At 51.3% G+C, this 21,209-nt stretch overlaps 1 protein-coding gene across 2 annotated transcripts; it reads right to left on the bottom strand.

Annotated features, from left to right (window-relative positions):
* Positions 1–617: 617 nt before the first annotated feature.
* dgkzb (diacylglycerol kinase, zeta b) lies at positions 618–20,896 on the bottom strand. 2 transcript variants are annotated; one of them, XM_087844261.1, is made up of 33 exons: positions 19,749–20,896; positions 17,708–17,816; positions 17,032–17,127; positions 15,801–15,878; positions 15,672–15,728; positions 15,528–15,596; positions 15,031–15,102; positions 14,806–14,922; positions 14,654–14,728; positions 14,441–14,542; positions 14,190–14,272; positions 13,423–13,483; positions 13,230–13,343; positions 12,429–12,569; positions 12,271–12,349; positions 10,446–10,501; positions 10,303–10,365; positions 9,944–10,017; positions 9,709–9,820; positions 9,387–9,586; positions 9,027–9,127; positions 8,723–8,814; positions 8,045–8,114; positions 7,934–7,974; positions 7,573–7,763; positions 7,297–7,383; positions 6,638–6,706; positions 5,928–5,962; positions 5,733–5,776; positions 5,508–5,628; positions 3,833–3,869; positions 3,645–3,744; positions 618–1,511 (listed from the first exon to the last, which is right to left on the bottom strand). In XM_087844261.1, the coding sequence occupies exons 1-33, from the start codon at positions 20,828–20,830 to the stop codon at positions 1,395–1,397; spliced, it is 3,945 nt and encodes a 1,314-aa protein (XP_087700387.1). In that variant the 5' UTR covers positions 20,831–20,896; the 3' UTR covers positions 618–1,394. The 2 variants fall into 2 exon arrangements, with proteins under 2 accessions (XP_087700387.1, XP_087700386.1); XM_087844260.1 differs by having other exon boundaries at positions 15,672–15,878.
* Between the last annotated feature and the right edge of the window lie 313 nt (positions 20,897–21,209).

Raw genomic sequence — 21,209 nt, forward strand, 5'->3', positions numbered from 1 at the left:
GCGTGAAGCCGACAGAGTGTAGCGCCATCTTCAGGCGGCATCTGCATGACGCTGATAGAGGATTGAGCTGAGAATGGATCCACGATGGACGCTGGTGGAAGGGCCGCTTGTTTGGGTCTGACGGCTCTCAGGTGAGGCAGAAGCTCCAACCTCAGGCTGCATCACTGCTTTCATCATGTTTGCTGCTCCTGAGCAGGTCGATGTTTCCGGCTGACAAAGATCTGCTGAACGTCTCCGTTTGTTGTGTTGCATTTTTCTCTTTCTTATGTTTTATTTTTTTCAAATGGCTTTTTAATGTCTTTGTTCGGTATAAAACATCATCATGTTTTTAATCAACTTCACACCATCAGTGAGACCTGCAGCTGCTTCAGGCCTCCCAGGTTCGGGGACAGGTGAGTGCGCTCCGGTTCTTGCTCAGGTAAGCTGACACAGGTGTGTTTTCTTCAGTGACGGGACAGCCTGACACCTGAGGAGGAGGCGGGGTTAAAAGCCACAGGTGAGTGCTGACAGTGAGATTGGGTTTTTGTTGTTGTTATCGAGACTTCTGGTCCTCTTAGTGACGAAATAACAAACATGAACAAACGTGATTGTTTATGGGAATAAATGGGCGGGGCAAGTGTTGCTGACATGCTTTATTGCAGGTCACTCAGAAATGATCAAACCAAACAGTTATTAGTTGAATATAATGCAGCATCCTGTCATCCTGCTATCTAAAGGTGATTATTAATCATACGGGCGTGACTGCTTTGAGCTTCAGCTTAACGTTTCCAACACCGACCAGCCTACAGGCGTCGCAGCTATTTACACACATCACAGGAAGCGTCGCGCTTTACAGTCAGGTGACAAAAACACGCTCGTGTGTGACTAAAATCTCTAAAACTCAGTTTGATCACAAACAAAATCTGTTACATCTCTACGAAGACGTCATAAATAAGCTGCGTGAGCCGAAGTTAAATATCCAAACACTTATTTCTGTCCAGTAAACAAATACATCCAAAAGGTCACTAGAAGCTTAAAGAAGACACGTTTGCAGCTTTTCTGTGATGCGGCGAAAGCGTTCAGCTGCAGAGGGGTGAAAGCCGCCGCTGTTCGCCGTCGCACGTCGTCACGCGGAGGTCAGAGCGCTAATGTTCAGTCGATGAAGACGTTTTCAAAATGCAGTTTGAACCAGATCTGAGAGTCTGTGGCCTGAAGAGGAAACTTTGTTTTAGTGTCCAGGCGTGTTTACGCTGTTGGGTAGTTTGGAGGGTTTTCAGGCGTTTGGACAAAAACACAACAATCACTTGTCCTGCCGCCGCACAGCAGACGAGAAGCACAACGCTGCCGTCTGCGCCGGCGTCGCTCTGCAGAGGACAAATACGAAGGAGGGCGGGAGGAGCGAGGTGTTCGGGAGGTCACACGGTCGTCTCCTGGTCCTCTCGCTGGATCATCTGGTAATGCTGGCAGCTCTTCAGATAATCAGCCAGCTCCGGGTCGTCGGCGTTGGCGGCGCGCTGCCTGGGAGTCTCCCCCTGAAAGAGACGAGCAGAGCTGTAAGAAAGCCGGCGGGCTGGTGAGGAACGCCGAGGCTCCACCTGCAAATAAAACCCTCAAATTTCACTCATCAAACTCTCAGTGTGACCTCACAGTGACATCAGTGGTCACATGATGTGATTCAGCCGTCTGGGTCACAAAGAGGCCACGCCCCTGATCCAGGTGAGTGATGAAAACGGGCGTAATGCAGGAGGATCTCTGGAGAACAGTTTGTGTATCGGGCTGCGAACACGCTGCCTCTGCTGGACGTCAGAGGAACTGCGGCGGCGACGGCTCCGAGCTGCTCGCTGCTTCACACCAACACTAAATAACACATGAACTCTTTTCCTCCTCTGGAGAGGAGACGACAAAGAGAAACTCAGATTATGGGCTGCTTCCTGTTACCACTGGCTTCACCATGGCGACGGTGAGCCGTGGCCTTTTGTATGCGCCGGAGCGAGGCCGGGGGATCCCGCGGCGCTTCGTTTCTCAGTGACACACAACATTAATCACTTTATAGAAGTGGGTCAGATACTGCTGGAGATCCATTTAGAGCGCCGTGGCTGTGCTGGTGGCCGTGACTGCGCCTGAGAACGACACGCAAACGTGCAGCGGGAAGCTCGATCACACCAACTCACATCCTTCGTGTCCACGAGCACAAAACGCACGGAGGAACCAACCAGCGCAGCAGCTGGGACGCCACATCGTGATTTACAGACGCGTGCGCCGCTTCGTGTTGATTCGTCTCTTATTAAGTTGCTGCTCCGCTCAGCTTCAGACACTGGGCCTCATTCACAAGCAGAAACCTCACACACACACTCACACACACCGTGCACGGATGGCGAAGGCCCGGCTGTCATCTCTAAGCTCAGGGCGCCGCTGCAAACATAATGCAGCTTCACCCTGAGCCGCGCTGTTGTTCCCTCAGCCAGCAGGAGGCGCTGTGCCGGCCTGTTGTGTTTTCATGTTCGTACCTGCGTCACCAGGTAACGTTCTGGTTTTGTAGGGATGCAAAGTACATTTTTAAAAGCTTTGTTGTTTTTCCCGTTACACTCTGGCAACGCAGTGTCTTCAAAAGCTTGGATTGTCCCGACTGTCAGAGTCACTCGCTCCTCGCCGCCCTCCTGCAGGGTTCATAACGGATGCTGCTGTGGGGTCTGAGTGGGTGAAACACCTGCTGTGGGGCTTTAAGTGCACGTCTGGTGTAGAAGAGAATTCCTTCATGCTTCCAGTGTCTGAAAGGAACGTCTCCTAACACGCTCGACCTGCTATTAACTAGAGCAGGCGCAGGAAACCAGATCACACATTTTTCAAAATAAAAGCCTGCTACCATGCAGACGCAACACACTCATAACAAAACAGAAGCGAAACGCAATATTGTGTCAGGACAATTCACTGTTTATGCACAATCAACAAAGGAGCCACAATTTCTGTTCAGCGCCAGACGTGCTTATTATTCTGCCTATTCTAATTATGTTATGAAAAATGACGTATTAACTATGGTAAATGGCCTGTGTTTATAAAGCGCTTCACACACACATTCACACACTGGTGATGGCAGCTACAGTGTAGCACAGCCACCCTGGGGCGCACTGACAGAGGCAAGGCTGCCGGACACTGGCGCCACCGGGCCCTCTGACCACCACCAGTAGGCAACGGGTGAAGCGTCTTGCTGCCCAAGGACACAATGACCAGGACTGTCCGAGCCGGGACTCGAACCGGCGACCTTCTGATTACAAGGCGACCTCCCAACTCTTGATCCAACATGCTTGGAGCAGACTAACCTGTGAGCTGGATGTTCGGGGACGTTATATTTGGTCTTTGAATGGCTGCAGTCCAGGCCATCCGTCGCCTCTTTGTTACTACGGAAACACGACGTAATCCGATAACAACGATCTCTTTACCCGTCGGCGTCCCGTGGCTGTCATGTGACCGGCTGTTGCAGTTAATAACACAACAGCTTCTTGACATTTTTGTTTCTTTGTATCGCTGTGTGACTGTTTTCACGTGAAAGCCTGCGTGCGCCAGTACCTCTCGCCACGAGTTCCCAGAATCCTTTGCGGTTTTACCCTGAATGACGTCACATTTTCAATCTCTCTGGAAACATGGACACGAAGTATCTCCTGTTTTACCTGTAGGTCTGTCTTCATGAGCGACGCTCCGGCCTCCACCAGGTATTTACAGATGCTCCTCTGACAGGAAGTGGCGGCTTTATGGAGCGCCGTCTCCCCTCTGAAAGAAACAAGAACGAAAACGCACATGAAGGCGCCGAGCCTCGTTCAGCAGGAATCGACTGAGATGGAAATGGAAGCTGACTCACGTCTCTTTCTCGGTGACATCCAGGTGGGACGTGGGCACTGAAAGCAGCGAGACAAACAGAGTCATCGTCACAGACTAACATCAGAGCGCTTTAATGTGGCGGCGACAGCGTGTGATGCTGCGAGGAGCAGCTCGAGTTTGTGAGTGGACAGAGTCGGAGTGGCTCCCTGTTTCCACGTTCGTACGACCTGATTTGACCCCACAAAGAAGCTACACCTGTGTGCACGATCACCTGCTGCTGGGGACGAAGACGAGGAGGAGGAGACTAAATGCAGCTCAGGGCTACAGGAACGGGCAGGACGTGAGCGTGAGGCGTCTCAGGGTGACGCGCTCGGAGATGAGACTTGTGTCAAGCCAGCCTCCAGTTTGTTTTCTGTTGCCTGTGTATTCAAAGTATTACGGGAATGGACGTGGAAACTGGATTTCAAAATAAAAGCCAACTTCGAGTGAATTAACGGATGTGTTAAGAACATAATAACATATAATTTAGGCTTGTTTAAAAACTCTAATGTTAGATCTACATGACACAACCTTGTACCCTAATAGCACATTTTAGAGCATTTTGAATTCGCTCCAAGAGTAAGTCATATATGGGCAATTTGAAAAGGCTTTTATTTTGGAAAGCAAAATCAGACTGACTTGAAATTGATATGGTGACATCAGGAGGTTGCATACTGTTGATCTAAGGTGAAATTATCCTGTGGAAACAGGATTTTTTCTATTTAGAGCATTTCAAAATCGTTACAAAAGTCATATACGGGCAATTTCAATGGGCCATTACTTTGGAAAGTAAAATCAGACTGACTTGATATTGACATGGTATCACTGTGGGGCTGTATACTGTAAATACAGAGTGAAATTATTCTGTGGAAACAAGAATTTTTCTTTTTAGAGCATTTTGAAATCGTTAGAAGAGTAAGTCAAATATAGGCAATTTCAAATTTCTGTGGTTGGATAGTCCTGATATAAAATGCAACTAGTCTTTGTAAATATGACTTTTGCTTTTAAGAGCATTCTGAAGTCATTGAAAGAGTAGTTCAAAAATGAAAATTCACAGGGCTTTTACTTTGAAATCCAAAAGGAGATGGCTTTAATATTGACATGTTGCTACTAGAATACGGGTATTCTAGGGTATGTCATTTGTATCCAACATTAGAGTTTGCAAACAAGACTAACTGATATTTGTGAATGTGCTCTTAATTTACTGGAAGTTGGCTTTTATTTAGAAGTCATGCTTCAGGAGCTTTTATTTTGAAATCAGGTTTCCACATCTTTTGCCATAATACTTTGAATACACAGGGAACGTAAAACAAAGTGGAGGCTGGCTTGACACCAGTGAGATGAGAAGGTCCAACTACACAAGTTTAGCTTCTTAGTTCAGTAACTGAAACTTTCTAGTTCGTACTTTGCTTCTAGTTTCTGTTGAGAACGTCCAGAAACAAGCGTTTCTCTAGATCACGGATCAGGTTGGCAGCTTCGGTGGGGAGCGCTCTCTCCTGACCGGTATCAGAGGAGTCGAAGAACTCCTCCACTCGGAGTCCCGAGGAGCTGAGTGTAATAAAGGAGGAGCAGCGTGGCGTGAGGCCGGCGGCTCGGCCGTCTTTGCACTCAGTGATCAGAATCGCGTTTCTTAACGTTTAGCCTTCATAATACAAACCGCTCCACGATTCGCTCACCGCTGTCGATGAGGTACTTGACGATGTCTTTGCAGCCGGCCTCCACGGCGTGATGCAGCAGCGTGCAGCCGTCTCCGTCTTGCAGCAGGAGGTCCGCCCCTTGTTGGTGGAGCTCTCGGAGCTGCACAACAAATACAGCGATTTGTTCCAAAGTGCACATGCTCAGTAAACCACTTTGCCCAATCAGAAATCAATACTGGTAACGATCAATACGTCCACACTCACCCGCTCCAGGTTTTCCTTCTTGATGCAGCTGATCAGCTCTGCATCTGGAGAGCAGGAAACAGACACAAGGTGTCAAACAGCCTGTTAATTGTTTTCACTTTAAATTCACAGCCTGTCAGCTCCCTCTGCTGGACAGACGCTGGAACTGACGCTGAAGTGTTCAACAGCAGAAGTGAGGAGGAGGAGGGCTTTTACCTTTTTCAGGGTCGTGTGAGGTAGCAGCAGGAGGTCTGTCAGTGAGAGAAGACACAGATAGGTCATCAGATTGTCATGTGACAGAGGGAGGAGCTTAAATCTGAGGTGCAGGGTGATTGGGACAGTCGGGGGCTCGTGAGCTTCTCCCTTTGAAAGCCGCCCGCCTCGTGAACAGAACTCGCACCGAGACATCATGAGGTTGTCACGCCTGCACGTCTGTGCGTGTCCTCGCGGGATCAGACCGCTGCACACGCAGCTAATCTGTCACCGTGTGTCAGCCAGGTCTGTGCAGCGGGGACGCTCTCGTTATGGTCTTGCATTACAGCGAGCGTTCTGAGCACCTGCGGCGTCTTGCAGTTAAACTGCCTGTTTTTATTCTGCAGAGCCAATCAGAGAGCTGCACAAACAGACGCCAAAGCACCTCAGGCCACAGACTGTATAATAAAGATGGACATGGCTTCTGATATTCTGTTGAATGTCCAGGAGGGGGCGCTGACGTCACTCATTATGTAAATTATGGCTCTGGACCTGGGCTGTTCTTATTGGCTAACAACCTGACATCACCATGACATCACAAACCAGGCACAAAAAAAGCTGTGAAGCTGAAATGTTGGCAGGTGTGTGTGTGTGTGAGTGTGTGTGTGTGTGTCTGTGTGTGTGTGTGTGTGTCTGTGTGAGAAACAGCAGACAGGAAGCAGGTGGAGTCGTACCTAATGACGGGTCTGAAATCAGCCGCGGCCGTGTTGGAGCGATGCACATTGATAATCTTTGCTCCTCGCCTTTAGATCACAGACAACATGGACAGGTCAGTCAGCACATGGAACACAAACAGCATGTGGACACGAGGACACACGAGTCTACCACAAACTGCAGCATCAAAGCCTTCATGGGGATAAAATGTTGCCAATTTAAAACGTACAAATTCGATGTATTAATGTTAATAAAAGATGGACGCAGGTCTGAGGGACACTGCAGGCTCAAGCCCCGCCCTGAACCCTCCCCTGCTCCTATTCGGCTCTGAGTCAAAGATCAGCGATCATCATCTCACAGACCAGAGTCGTCGCCCCCTCCTGGACATCGCTTAGACTGCAGGCGACGTCCATCGTTTATATACAGTCTGTTATTAATGCAGGCGACGTCCATCGTTTATATACAGTCTGTTATTAATGCACTGTGCCGTGAAAAAAAGCAGACGGCACAGTGGTGGAGCCAGCAGGGGGCGCTCTCATGGAAGTCTTCATATTTAAACTGCTCATTCCTGTTATTTGTGTTTACAGATATCACACAGACTTCACTGAGCGAGTATCAGCTGACTCTACAGGATCTGATCACTTCCTCCAGCAGCAGGTGTGCGAGTGCGTGTTGCTACCTGCAGAGGGCGGTCTTCGAGGAGCTCTGAGTCAAAGCATCGACCACGGAGCTGTCGCTGGAGATCCTCTTCCTCTGATCTCGGGATCTGAAACAAACACAGCGCTGTTTTTATTCCTGATTCAAGTGGCGGCGGCGTCCCAGCGGGGAGGGATGAGCAGCTCCATGGAAACGGCACTTCAAACACCAGGAGCTTATTTCAGGGCGAGAAGCTGCAGTTCCTCTGACATCCAGCAGAGGCAGCAGCAAGTTAAGGTAAACACACGTCTTCTCTCACCTGTGTGACGAGGTAGGGGAGGTGGGGGAGGGCGGCGAGCAGGGGAAGGCGAACTGCTGGTCTTGATGCTCCTCCGAGTCCACCAGGTCGGGCATGCTGGGGGAGGTGCCCACCGTCTCCTTGGAGACCAGCTCCGGGTCCAGGATGTAGAGCTCCTCCTGAGAGATCTCCGTCACGTAGTTCAGGTGCTCCTGAAACAAACATCAGGACACACCTGGCTGCAGGTCATCGATCATCACTGCCAGCAGAGAGAAAGCTGCACCAATCAGCAGGTAGTCTGCTAATCTGAAGGTTCGATTCCCGCCTGCATCACCCGTGGACGCACTCAGACACAGTAAAGGTGCTTCTCTGCTGCGTTTACCTGAGCGCGGTCGATCCTGTAGAAACGATCCGCCGTCGTGCCTGAAAGACAAAGAGAGCGTTTGTGCAGGTCGGGTCTGTGCGCGAACGCAGGAGGTCGGCTCGGACTTACAGTCGAGGAAGCACCACTTCATGGAGAGCTTGTGCGAGGACAGACTCTCGCCTTTCAGCGCCTCGCCGTCCTGGAGGAGCAGAAAGAGAAGCGTGAGAGGCAGCGCCGCACAGAGCCGCAGACGCACTTTTACATTTCAGAGGAGGAGCAGAGGAAACTGTCCACATGTGATTAAATAAGAGAGCCCCGCCTCTCCCGACAGAGGGCGCACTCGCGCTGCAGGACGGCGAGCTGCTGTTCGTCTGTGCAGCTTTTCTCGGTTGGTGTTGGGTCACAGCTGAGGTTTATTACAAACACAGTCAGCCACTTCCCCTTACACCGCGCCCTGATGCTCCTCGCTATCAGTGTCTGATGTGTCACGCTGTGACACGTTTCGCCCTCTGAGAGCAGCCCGACACTCGCACCACAGGAAGTACGACGGAGGAAGGATCTGCAGTTTTTTTGCTTTTGGCAAACAGTTGCACGTAGAGGTCGACTGAACCCCCCCAGCCTCTGGATGGTGATTTCACAGGTGACCTGTCCCAACGATCGCAGTCAGAGCGTCAGGTCGTCTCATTTTTAAATGGCCAACACGTCACAATCAGCTGTTATACTCTCATATAAAAGCAGGTGTCTGTGTCATCCTTTAAACATGAATCAGTAGATTAATGATTACTCCTCCCGCCCACAGCGCTGTACCTGCTCCAGGTTGTCCTGCAGACGGTCGATGTGCAGGCGGCAGGTCTCCAGGTCGCTGTCTCCGGGGACGGTGATGACTCCCAGCGGCAGAGCTCCAGGAAACATAAAGGTCAGAGTGAGAAACGTGCAGCTAAATAACAACAAATGACTCATGATAGTGGAAACAGTCACTGAGGCACAGACCATCAACAGTAACTGGTTTGAGGACTGAACCAGCAGGTTCCCAGTCCGACGTGGCCCAAACAAACAGTTAAACATGCGTTTGACTGAAAGCACTGCTGCTACAGGTAACCTTCACACTTACACGCCTCCTTCAGCTGATCTTTGTCGTAGTGCAGCGCCTCGTACGCCGCCATGCTGATGCGGTTCACCCTGATCTGCAGCTTCTCTGGAACGGGCTGCTGGCTGCACACAAACACGCCATCGTTTAGTCACCGAACACGAACGTCTGATTCATTTAAGCCGCTTGCACGTACAGACTGCATCATCTGCATCATCTGATGGCGTTTATCTACAGCGTGAATAGAAGCGAGCCCTGTGGGACGCCATTGCTAACAGCAGCTATGACCGTCTGCTCAGTACTTCCTGTTACTGCGACCAATGAGAGCAAAGGAATCTACTGAGCGACCAATGAGAGGTGGGTCAGTGCGCACAGCAGACGTACTCGTTGAGATGGGGCATGGAGATCCTCCTCTTGGCCTTCTGGACCATGTTGGCCTGGTTCCTCAGACTGATGTGAATGACGGACGGCGCCAGCTTGCAGGGCTCGCCGTCCACCTGCATGGGGATGGACTTAAAGGTGGTGAGGGTCACTTCCTTACACTGGTGGAGGCGTTCGCCATGACCGCCCACCTGGAGGGTGGCCTGCAGACAAAGGAGCAAAGCTTGAACTGGACCAAACGAGCGTTTATAGTAAGCGTGTGTCTGTGATGGGTGTGGTCTGATGTGGTGTTTGTAGGTGACGCCGTCTGCGGCCGCAAGCTCACCAGAGACGTCATGGTGAAGCCGATGACCTCGATACAGCCGTCGTCATGCCGCTGAGGCTCAAAGTCCTGATGTTCGCTGGGGTTCCCCCACGGCGTGGTGCCAGCACAGTACCTGCAGCAGGCAGACAAACCGAGCGCGCTCGTACTTTAACGCAGCATTTCCTGTTTATCTACTCGCCGGATTCCACCGAGGGAGACGGTGTGAAAGATGTTTGTTAGCAGGCTGCAGATGTACCTGGGGATGTTGAGGAAGAGCAGACACTGCAGCTTCAGGTCCTGGACTTTGGCTGTGAGGTCCGTCCCGTCACACTGAGGAGGAAGGAAACGAGGATTTATACGAGAAAGCTGCTCCACGAGCTTCCTGCCACAGCCTGAGCTGCAGAGGCTCAACTCTCTCGTTCGTCACGTGTCGCTCCAAAAACCCAGAATCTCAAGATTCAAACGCCACATGATGTTAGTGCGGCTGCAGTCATCTTTATCCATGCATGAAGCCAAAGTACAACTTTCACACGTTGCTGGGTCAGGCTGCGAGTGCCGTGACGAGCTCCCTCACCTCTAACGACGCTCAGTCACACGTGTGTTTAAGCGACTCACCACCACTCTGATGTGCTTGGCGAGGTCTTTGGAGCTCCCGCTCAGGAAGTCTGAGAAGGCGGTCTGAAACACACACGCACGCACATTAGAAACATGTTCACGTGTGGACGAGCAGCGCAGCAGCCGCACGAGGACGCACTCACCCCTGCGTAGAACATCTTGTTCCTGAAGCGGCTGTTAAACTTCTCGGGGTTCGCCTCTGGAAAGATCAAACCAACAGTTTGAGACAGACCCCACAGCACCGAACCCCCCCCCCCCCCCCCCCCCCCCCCAAACCACACAGCTGGACTCATTTCATAGGATTTGATTCTGATTTTTAATGATCACATGAGACACAAACAGCTGTTAGCAGATGTTTTATGGTCCTGGAAGAAGATTAAAGGTGCAGGAAGAATAATGCTGATGAGTCCAGATGTTCTGAGGAGGCCTGGAAACGTGAGAGGCTTTTATTGTGTAGGGACACAGATACCAGCTCACAGGTGTGGAGCTGGCTCCGTGCACCGCTGATCTCTAGCCTGTAGGGGGAGTGAGGACCAGAGTGCAGAGCCCCTGACAGGCTGCTGACTTCCTGTGAAGAAACAGGAAGTTGCATTTCTAACCAGTGAAAGTACAGCAATGACAGCGCTGTAACTCAGCTCTGCTACAAAGCTGATAAACAACACCAGAGGTCAAAGGTTACAGGAGGTTTTAAATCCAACATTCCCGTCTGTCGGAGGAGTGGGATGTTACTCCCAGCTGAGTCACTCTGATCAGAGGAGGATTCGACCTGCCACACCTGTGGACCTGCCACACCTGTGGACCTGCCACACCTGTGGACCCGCCACACCTGTGGCAGTTTCCTGTGTGTCACCGCCGGTTCGAAAGGTGATTAAACGGCCCATGGCAGAGCTGCGTACTCTGGAGAGCAGTGATCAGGTCGAACTCATTCTACACGCTGGGTCACAGGCTGACTATCAGCCAATCAAAGATCAGTGTGAGGGATCTTTGACGGCTGGTTGGTGAGATGTCGTTAACCAGTAACGTGCACGGGCGAAGCTGGTTTCACTTCCTCGTTTGTCTTTGTGGTCATCACGTTTCTATATTCCGAGTCTCAGACAGGAAGTCGTGAGACGTCCTCCGCAGTAACGTGTCTGTCTGCACAGACCTTTGAATCAAAGCTGGCAGTCTCTGCTTTGGGCTGTAAAAGCCACCCACGAAGAAGAGCCTGCAGAGTACTCGAGTACAGAGCCAGCTCGTGTGCTGAACATCGATCCGAGCGATTCGATCCCGACCCGGAAGAAACGGGAATGAGAATTTCTGGTGCGTCACGGCTGACTTTATTGACCTTTGAGATGTCCAGCCTGAGGGTAAACCCTTCGACCTCGTCGACCTCGTTCTTGTCCCCTCCTGCTTTCACACTTTGCGACAGTGGGGCAGAAGAAGGTCCTTTTAGCAGGAAGAGACACCCAGCAGGACCGCCTTCTTTACTGCTTTGGCATTTTAAGCCATTAACTTATTCCATCCATTCGCCTCCGCTTCTCCTTTTCAGGGTCGCGGGGGGCGCTGGAGCCTGTCACAGGGCGAGAGGCGGGGTCCACCCTGGACAGGTCACCAGTCTGTCGCAGGGCTCCATGAACTTATTGTGTTATTTGAACGCCCCACAGAGGAGCGGAGGACGCCACAGCCACACTCGCTCTTCATAGCTTGTTAACCTACAAACGTGGCGTCATGCCGGCGTCTCCTCTGTTTGAATCTTCTACATCAGTAATAATCCTGTTAGAGCGTCATGCTCCACCAGGGGGCGCCCTGTCCCCGTTTCTGTTTGTTCTTCAGCGTGTGGGAACAGCTTTGGTATGGATGCAAACTGTGACACAGTCATCGTGCATCTTTCATTAAACCAGCTGTGGACGCGCCGTCAGGGGGAGGGGACAGCTCAACCATACAAAGACATGATCGTGGATTTCAGGACGCGCCCGTGAGCGCACTGACCTCTGGATTCATGGAAGCCCAGCGTGACGTGAGCGTCGAAGCCCAGACTGAAGTAGTTGTTGAAGACGTCGATGGGGAGCTGAAAGGAAGCAGCAGAATGAAACCGTCAGATCCTCCTCGGGTGGGCGTCGCCTCTCACGGGTGGGCGTTAAACTCACCTTGTCTGTCTGGTGTTCGTCCCGGTCCTCGGGCCGCGCCTCTGGGTTTGCCTCCACGTTCAGGTTCCATCGGTCCAGCTGCACGATGTTGCCGTCCTCCACGTGCGAGAGGATCTTCGTTATCGGTTCGTCGGTGTAGCCCTGGGAGAGAAGAGGACGAGTTACACAAGGAGCAACGCTGGCTCCTGTTTTCACAGAAGAAGAAGAAGCGTTCACACGTGATTTTCTTACACGAGTCCTCTGAGTGGACGTGCTTCAGTATTAAACTGCAGTGAAGCTTCTCCACTTTTATGAAACAACCTGCAGTTCCTCTGACGCCCAGCAGAGGCAGCAGCGAGTCAGTCCCATGTTAAAAACTGTTAGTCCCCACAGCTAATTTCCATAACACCTGTACTCATGCGTTCATCTTTAAAAGATATTCAATTCAATGTTATTTATATTGCAACAAATCACAGGTGCCTTATATTGTAAGGCAAAGCAGAGAACACCCCACTAATCAGACGACCCCCTGTGAGCAGCACTTCGGCCACAGTGGGAAAGAAAAACTCCTTTTCCTTCTAACAGGAAGAAACCTCCGGCAGAACCAGGATCAGGGCAGCCGTGTGCCAGTTGGGGTGACAGGATGGAGACAGGATGTATTTCAGGGGTCTGGAGGGGCTAAAGTGGCTTCAGACTGAGCAGCTACACTGAGGTGTCATAAAAAGAAAGATTATTCTGACTGTGAACCATGCAAAGCTGCTCTGGAGCCCAAGAATGAGAACAAACTGGAAACGATCAGAACTGGTGGTGGAGCTAACTTACCCCTCCCCAGTTCAAAGTCCTTGCCAGGTCGTTGCCAGTCCCCAGTGGCAGGATGGCCACAGGAGGCTGAGGGCGGAGCTTCAGCTGATCCAAAACAGACAGGATCCACCCCACCTGCACACACGGACACGCTGATGACAAACCATCATCTGTTGGTTAAATAGTGGTGAGGAATAAAGCGTCTGTGACTCACGGTGCCGTCCCCCCCGCAGGCCAGGATCCGCAGGTTGGGCACTTTGGCGTACAGCTCCAGCCTGCAGGAAACACAGATTTGAAAATGTGAGTGCAGGACAGAGGAGGAAGCTGAGGGAGGACGGTGGAGAACAAAACCGTACACTGAAGCGTTGTTTCTTTTCAGTTTAGAATGAACTGAACAGATGAAGGCCAACAAATCTGCTGCTGTGCACATTTAAGGTCACTGAGTTCAGGGTGAAGCGGTGGTGACACGAGTAGAGCGCGCTGCATCACAGGTGCTGCGCTGGATCATCACTTTATATTGTAGCTAAAGCCTCGACAGTAATGCAGAGAAAACCAGCAATCACATGATTCCCGATGAACTGCAGCACTCGGCGACAGCGGGAAGGAAGAACTCCTTTTAACAGGAAGAAACCTCCAGCAGGCTCAGGGAGGGGCGGGGCCATCTGCTGCGACCAGCTGGGCGTGAGGGGAGGGTGACAGGACAGAAGACCCGAGTGTTGGAATCACATGACAGGTTTTCATCAGTTAATCTTCGTTCGATTTAGGCTCCGCCCTCCTACCCACTGAGCTACCTGTGCTCTCTCAGGTCGTCACGTCTCCCCAGAACATGATGCACCACCGCTAAAGGTCAAAGGTTAGCACAGCAGCTGAGTTTACAATGCCAAACCATTACGATGTCAAAGTTCATCCTCATTGCCCCACGATCTGGTCTAACTGAAGCGGTGAGGTCAGAGGTCACAGGATACGAGTGGGCAGTCTCACCCCTCTTTGGGCCCGCCCTTCGTCAGGTCGAACACCTGCCGCGGGTTCAGGTACCACATGAAGGACTGGACGATCTTTGCTCCCTGAGAGGAGGAGACAGAAACAGGTGTTTGATGAGAAGCTGGAGGGAACGATCCAAAACAGTCACATGACCGCCCAGCGCCGCTCCGCGTCTGCGCTTTGGGCTTCGGGTTCGCTGTGCAGTGCATTCTGGTCATTTTCCTACTTCTGTGCGTGATTGGAGGACGTACCTGGTTCCCGCCGCTCTTTGGGTTCACAAACACCAGCACAGGCTTCATGAGCTGAGAGGGGAGGGGCTTCACCAGGAAGGGCTTCCAGCGGCCATCTTGGACCTGAGAACCAAAAGAAAGGTTAACGTGACCCTCAGAGCTCTCAGTCTGACCTCTAACAGCTTAAACCAATCAGCTGTCAGGATCACAACAATGATGACGTCACTTCCTCACCTCACCGCCCTTCTTGCTCGCCTTGTTAGACTTCAGTGACGTCCTCTTCTTCTTCTTACTGGACTTCAGCGACGACTGCAGACAGGACAGAGACATCAGTGTGTGTGTGTGTGCGCGCGCGCGCGTGTGTTTGTGTTTGTGTGCGTTTGTACCTGTGGCCTGCGGACCCTGATGATCCAGGTGGGCGGGACGATGACGGCGGCGTGAGCGCCCAGAGAGCAGCACTCCTCGATCTGCTGCAGCATGAAGCAGGTCACCTTGTTGTGATACTGAAACACAAACAGGAAGTCAGAGCTTCATCCAGCACGATCGCGGGGTCAGACCGGCTCGTTGGCCTTTCTCAGTGAACTTTGAACCTGATTAAAGCGAGCACTCACCGCCTGTTTGCACCACGAGCAGCTGATGGCAACGATCTCTTTGCTGTGGAAGGCAAACTTCTGCTGAAAGCCCTGCGGGTGAGACAGCACTCAGGTTAACCTGCATCTCGTCTTCAGCTTCCTGTGTGCGTCTTCATCGCTCACGCCGCTTCGTCCTTATAAGCCATCACTTAGTCGTTGCTTTGTTTTTGCCTCTGTTACCTCAAACACGAGTCGCACTCAGCTCCAAAGCTTCTGACATCAGTTTGACATAAGAAGCTGTTTTTACAGGCAGCTCCTCTAAACCAGGGGTGTTAAACATCAGGCCCGGGGGCCAGCGTTGGCCCAGCAAACACTCCAACCCGGTCAGCTGGTTTTGGGGAACACCCCACATCTGTTCATACTACACCAACGTAATGAAGGCTCAAATAAACCGTTTTGTCATCATCTTCTCGGCTCTCTGTTTGTTTTTCAACATAAACAACAAACAAGCCGTTTGACGGCGAGCGGACGCTCACCTTCCCGCACTGTCGACACTTGCCCGCCTGGCGCCTCCGGTGGACCCAGTGGTGCCGGACGACGTTGGACTGAAAGACAACAGCTGGTTAACAGAGCTCGTCTCTGCACAGCATTCAGGCTGTAAAGAATCTTCTCTCACTGACCTCTCGCACGGCTCGACATCCGGGTTCCCTGAACGACGGCTTGCACCTGAAATTAATCTGAACACAGGAGACGTGAGGAGAGGAAACAGGAAACAGGGCGTAAATCCAAAGCGGCGCCTCGGCTTTTACCTTCTCCAGCTGCTCCAAGCACACGGTGTGCACTGAGATCTTACAGCCGGCGCATTTCTTCCTCCCTTTGTCTGTTTGCTGCAGACAAACATCAGATTTACTCGTCGTCATCATTGAAATCTGAAAGCTGTGATGAACGATTTACAGACGAATGAGCCCAGCAGAGCCTGTTTGTGCTTTCAGTTCTTCACGGAGCTAAAAGAGAGAAAAACTGCAGGACAGCCTCACCTCTTCATATCAATCATGATCCAGTTACTCAAAAACTCCCACAGACGCCATGCTGAGCAGCTTCATGAGGGAATTAATCTGTGTTTCAATTTGTTTCATTTTGTTTCATTTTGTTTCAATTTGTTTCATTTTGTTTCATTTTGTTTCAATTTGTTTCATTTTGTTTCAATTTGTTTCATTTTGTTTCAATTTGTTTCATTTTGTTTCAATTTGTTTCAATTTGTTTCAATTTGTTTCATTTTGTTTCATTTTGTTTCAATTTGTTTCATTTTGTTTCATTTTGTTTCATTTTGTTTCAATTTGTTTCATTTTGTTTCATTTTGTTTCAATTTGTTTCATTTTGTTTCAATTTGTTTCATTTTGTTTCAATTTGTTTCATTTTGTTTCATTTTGTTTCAATTTGTTTCATTTTGTTTCAATTTGTTTCATTTTGTTTCAATTTGTTTCATTTTGTTTCAATTTGTTTCAATTTGTTTCATTTTGTTTCATTTTGTTTCATTTTGTTTCATTTGGTGGTTCTCCAAAGTATTGACTCAGGGGGCTGAATAATTACACACACCCCACTTTGCAGTTATTTATTTGTAAAAACTGTTTGGAATCATGTCTGATTTTCGTTCCACTTCTCTCGTGTGCACCACTTTGTGTTGGTCTTTCACGTGGAATTCCAATAACAATGATTCATGTTTGTGGCTGTAATGTGACAAAATGTTGGAAAGTTCAAGGGGGCCCAATACTTTTGCAAGCCACCAAGTCACAGATACAGTCGCCTCAATGCGCTTTATATTGTAAAGTAGACGCTACAAAACCCAAAAATCATCCCCTGTGAGCAACAGTGGCGACAGTGGGAAGGAAAAACTCCCTTTTAACAGGAAGAAACCTCCGACAGAGAGGGGCGGGTCCATCTGCTGCGAACGGTTGGGGTGAGAGAAGGAAGATGATTTGTTAAACACAAACTGGCGTCATCAGTGAGGGAAAGCATTTTTCCTGGCGGGGGCGGACTCACCAGAGACTTGGCGATGCAGTACTGCTCTCCAACATAGCAGAAGTCTCCGGAGACACTGGTCTCAAACCAGATGTGGTCGCCGTACTGGGCGTTATCCTGTGACAGAAACACAGCAGCTTCACGGGTGAAAACCAAACGCTTTAGCGCAGCAGGACAGATGTGCACAGCAACATGTTCCTCGTGGCGAGGAACATGTCGCTACGGCGGGGAAAACGGATCGATCCCTGCCGGATGTGCACGTCTGCTCACAGAGAAATGAACGCTGGGATTTTATTTAAAGGAAAAAGACAGAAAATCAACCTAGAGGTTAAACGTCTACATATCCTGGCTCTCACGGATTCGCTGTGTGCACACGCATTACAATCAGCCAATCAGCTGCACACCTGCACGAGGCTGGAATAAACTATGGGACAGTCAGCAGGAAGCTCGGGGAGGAGGTGAAGCTGCTGCTGCGATTATTCAGAAATGGAAGAAATATAAACCATGAGTCTCCTCGGTCTGTAGCTCCATGAGGTGAGGATGATGATGATAAAGATGGTGGATCACCCCAACGCTACGTGGGAGGAGCTCGTCATTGACCTGATCGAACATTTATTGTGTCTGGACCAGAAGAAACGTGTTCGTCTGGAGGAACTGTTTAAATCTGCGCAGAGAGCGAGCTGATGAGGCGACTCACGCTCCAGTCGACGGTGCTGCTCGGCTCCTGCGGCGACTCGCTCGCACCGGACGTCGACACGTTGGCCGGAGTCCCGGCGTGCTGCGCGCCCGACTTCGAGATGGCTTTTCTGCAAAGACAAGAGACCAGGAGAGCTTTGAAGAAGCGGCTCTGCTTTCAGAAACAGTGTGCAGACACATGATTTCACAGAGGAGAGCGCTCAGAGCGCAGCGATGCTGGAGGCCACGCCTCCTCTGGGCTGTTTGGGTTTCAAAGGTTCATAAACACACGGCGGCTGTTTGAGTGACATCTGATCTGAACCCACTGTGAGACTTTCAGAGTAGATTATCTGTGCCTGCAGGGGTGAAGACTCACCGGCTAAATGAGGCCACGCCCACAGTTTGATCCTAAATGATACTTCCTGTTAGCTTAAAACACTAAGCTAACAGCGCAGGTTCCTGAGCTGTGATTGGACAACACTGAGCACAGTGTCTCTACTCTTCTAAGATGTTAGACACACACACAGACACACACACAGACACACACAGACACACACACACAGACACACACACACACAGACACACAGACACACACACACACAGACACACACACACAGACACACACAGACACACACACACAGACAGACACACACACACACAGACACACACACACAGACACACACACACACACACAGACACACACAGACACACAGACACACACACAGACACACACACACACAGACACACACAGACACAGACACACACACACACAGACACACACAGACACACACACACACAGACACACACAGACACACACACACAGACAGACACACACACACACAGACACACACACACAGACACACACACACACACACAGACACACACAGACACACAGACACACACACACACACACACAGACACACACAGACACAGACACACACACACACACACACAGACACACACAGACACAGACACACACACACACAGACACACACAGACACACACAGACACACACACACAGACACACACACACACACAGACACACAGACACACACAGACACACACAGACACACACAGACACACACACACAGACAGACACACACACACACAGACACACACACACACACACACAGACACACACACACAGACACACACAGACACACACACACAGACACACACACACACACACAGACACACACACACAGACACACACACACACAGACACACACACACAGACACACACACACACAGACACACACACACAGACACACACACACACAGACACACACACACACAGACAGACACACACACACACACACAGACACACACACAGACACACACACAGACACACACACACACACACACACACACACACACACACACAGACACACACACAGACACACAGACGCACACACAGACAGACACACACACAGACACACACAGACACACACACACAGACACACACACACACAGACGCACACACAGACAGACACACACAGACACACACACACAGACATACACACAGACACACACACACAGACACACACACACACACACAGACACACACAGACACACACACACAGACACACACACAGACACACACACACAGACACACACACACACACACACACACACACACACAGACACACACACGCACACACAGACAGACACACACACAGACACACACACACACACACACACAGACACACACACAGACACACACACACACACACACACAGACACACACACACACACACACACACACACACACACACAGACACACACACACACAGACACACAGACACACACACAGACACACACACACACACACACACAGACACACACACACACACACACACACACACACACACACACAGACAGACAGCAGTGTCAGCTGTTACAAAGAAAGTTGTGGGTCTCTCACAGCAGCTCAGTTTTTTTGTATTTTATTATTTGTTATCATTTTGTCTAAAGTGTGTTACTGTGTATTTGATATTTATTGCGGTTTTCCACGGCCCCCGTCAGACAGGAAGCTTCTCGCTCTGCTGAGCCGGGTTACGTACAGCAGGAAGGCGCTCCAGCTCTCCAGGCAGGAGTCATGGCCCCGAGGCCCCAGTGGGCTCAGTGCGCCGGCGCCCCGGTAGAAGCCCGGGTGGTTGAGGTAGTACACCGAGGTCTTGCGGCTGGGCAACGGCGGGCCTCTCCCAGGCCAGGGGCTCCCAGCTTTGGAGATGGTGGAGATTCTTCTCCTCTTCCTTTGGCTGGAGGTGCGGCAGCAGCCGTAGGGGATGGCGTCTACCGTAAACACCTGAGAGGAATTCCTCCGGAGGCAGCGCGGCGCCCGGATCAGCGGGCGGGACGGCGACGGCAGCGGGGGAGTCTTTTTCATCAACTCCAGTGTGGCGGTGGAGGACACGGACGGGCTAGAGGCTCGGGAGAAGTGGGGATCAGGGGAGCAGGTGTTCTCCTCCTCCTCAGCCAACTGCTCCGCCTCTGACAGCTGGCTGGTTTCTGATTGGCTGTCGTCAGTGGTGGAGAAACGGCTGCTGTTGTCGTCGCCATCTGAGAGGAGGCTGCTGGCTCGTGAAAATCTCCTCCTGTTGTTGACGCCGCTGATCACCTCCACCTGCTGTTCTTCAGCCAGCGGTCCCGCCCCCACACCCTCTTCCTCCTCGTCTTCCTCAGCCATCTGGATCAGGCTGGCGAGCAGCATGGACGGCCCCAGCAGGTGGGTGTCGATCGTCCGCAGCTTCCCCACCTTTCTCCGGCGAACGGCAAACCTCGGGTTGAGGTTGGGCGTGGTAGTGCTTGAGCGCCTGCGAGCGTGCCCCGCCCACCTGCTGCCGGAGTCTGTCTTTGCCAGACGCCCCCCACCAGCACACAGCGACCCTGACGGCGGCTGGACGCTGGAGCGACGCCGCTGGGCCAGAGCGGAGGAAGGCATCCCGACTGTGGACCTTCGGCGGGCTTTGCTGGTGGGCACGGCAACGCTGGGCCTCCGCTGTCGGCAGGACGTGGACGCGTCCTCCTGCAGAGCGGCATCCTTCCTCTTAAAGTGACGGCAAAAAAAAGTGTCCATTATGGCCACTGCAGTGACGTCTGAGAGGCTTCTTGGTGGCTGTCGGACGTAAAGAGCAGTTAGCATGAAGCGCAGAGCGGTCGGACTATGAGACGAAAGCTTTGCTGCAGGGTCGTGCAAACGCTTCAGGAAGTGACGGAAAGTCGTTCTTTACCAAATAAAGTCAAAGTGGAGCTCAGACTCATCGGGCAGGAGGCTCGCTTCATCTTCATCACATGCAGCATCCAGACCTCTGGGTGGTGAGGCCAACATCCGAGGGCGTGGCCACTCCAGCACCGTCTTCTGCAGCGTGTCGTATTTCTCGGTCGGAGCTGTGGTTGTGTTTTCTGCATCTTGAGCTGGAACATGATTAGCTGGCACCAGTCGATGCTTTCTGAGAACGAGCTCACATTCAAACGTTGCGCGGCGGCCTCGGGTATTGAGCGGCGTCCTCGGGTAACAATGA

Source organism: Neolamprologus brichardi, chromosome 7, assembly GCF_056152115.1.
Source record: "Neolamprologus brichardi isolate AB-2024 chromosome 7, ASM5615211v1, whole genome shotgun sequence".
Classification (NCBI taxonomy): Eukaryota; Metazoa; Chordata; class Actinopteri; order Cichliformes; family Cichlidae; genus Neolamprologus; species Neolamprologus brichardi.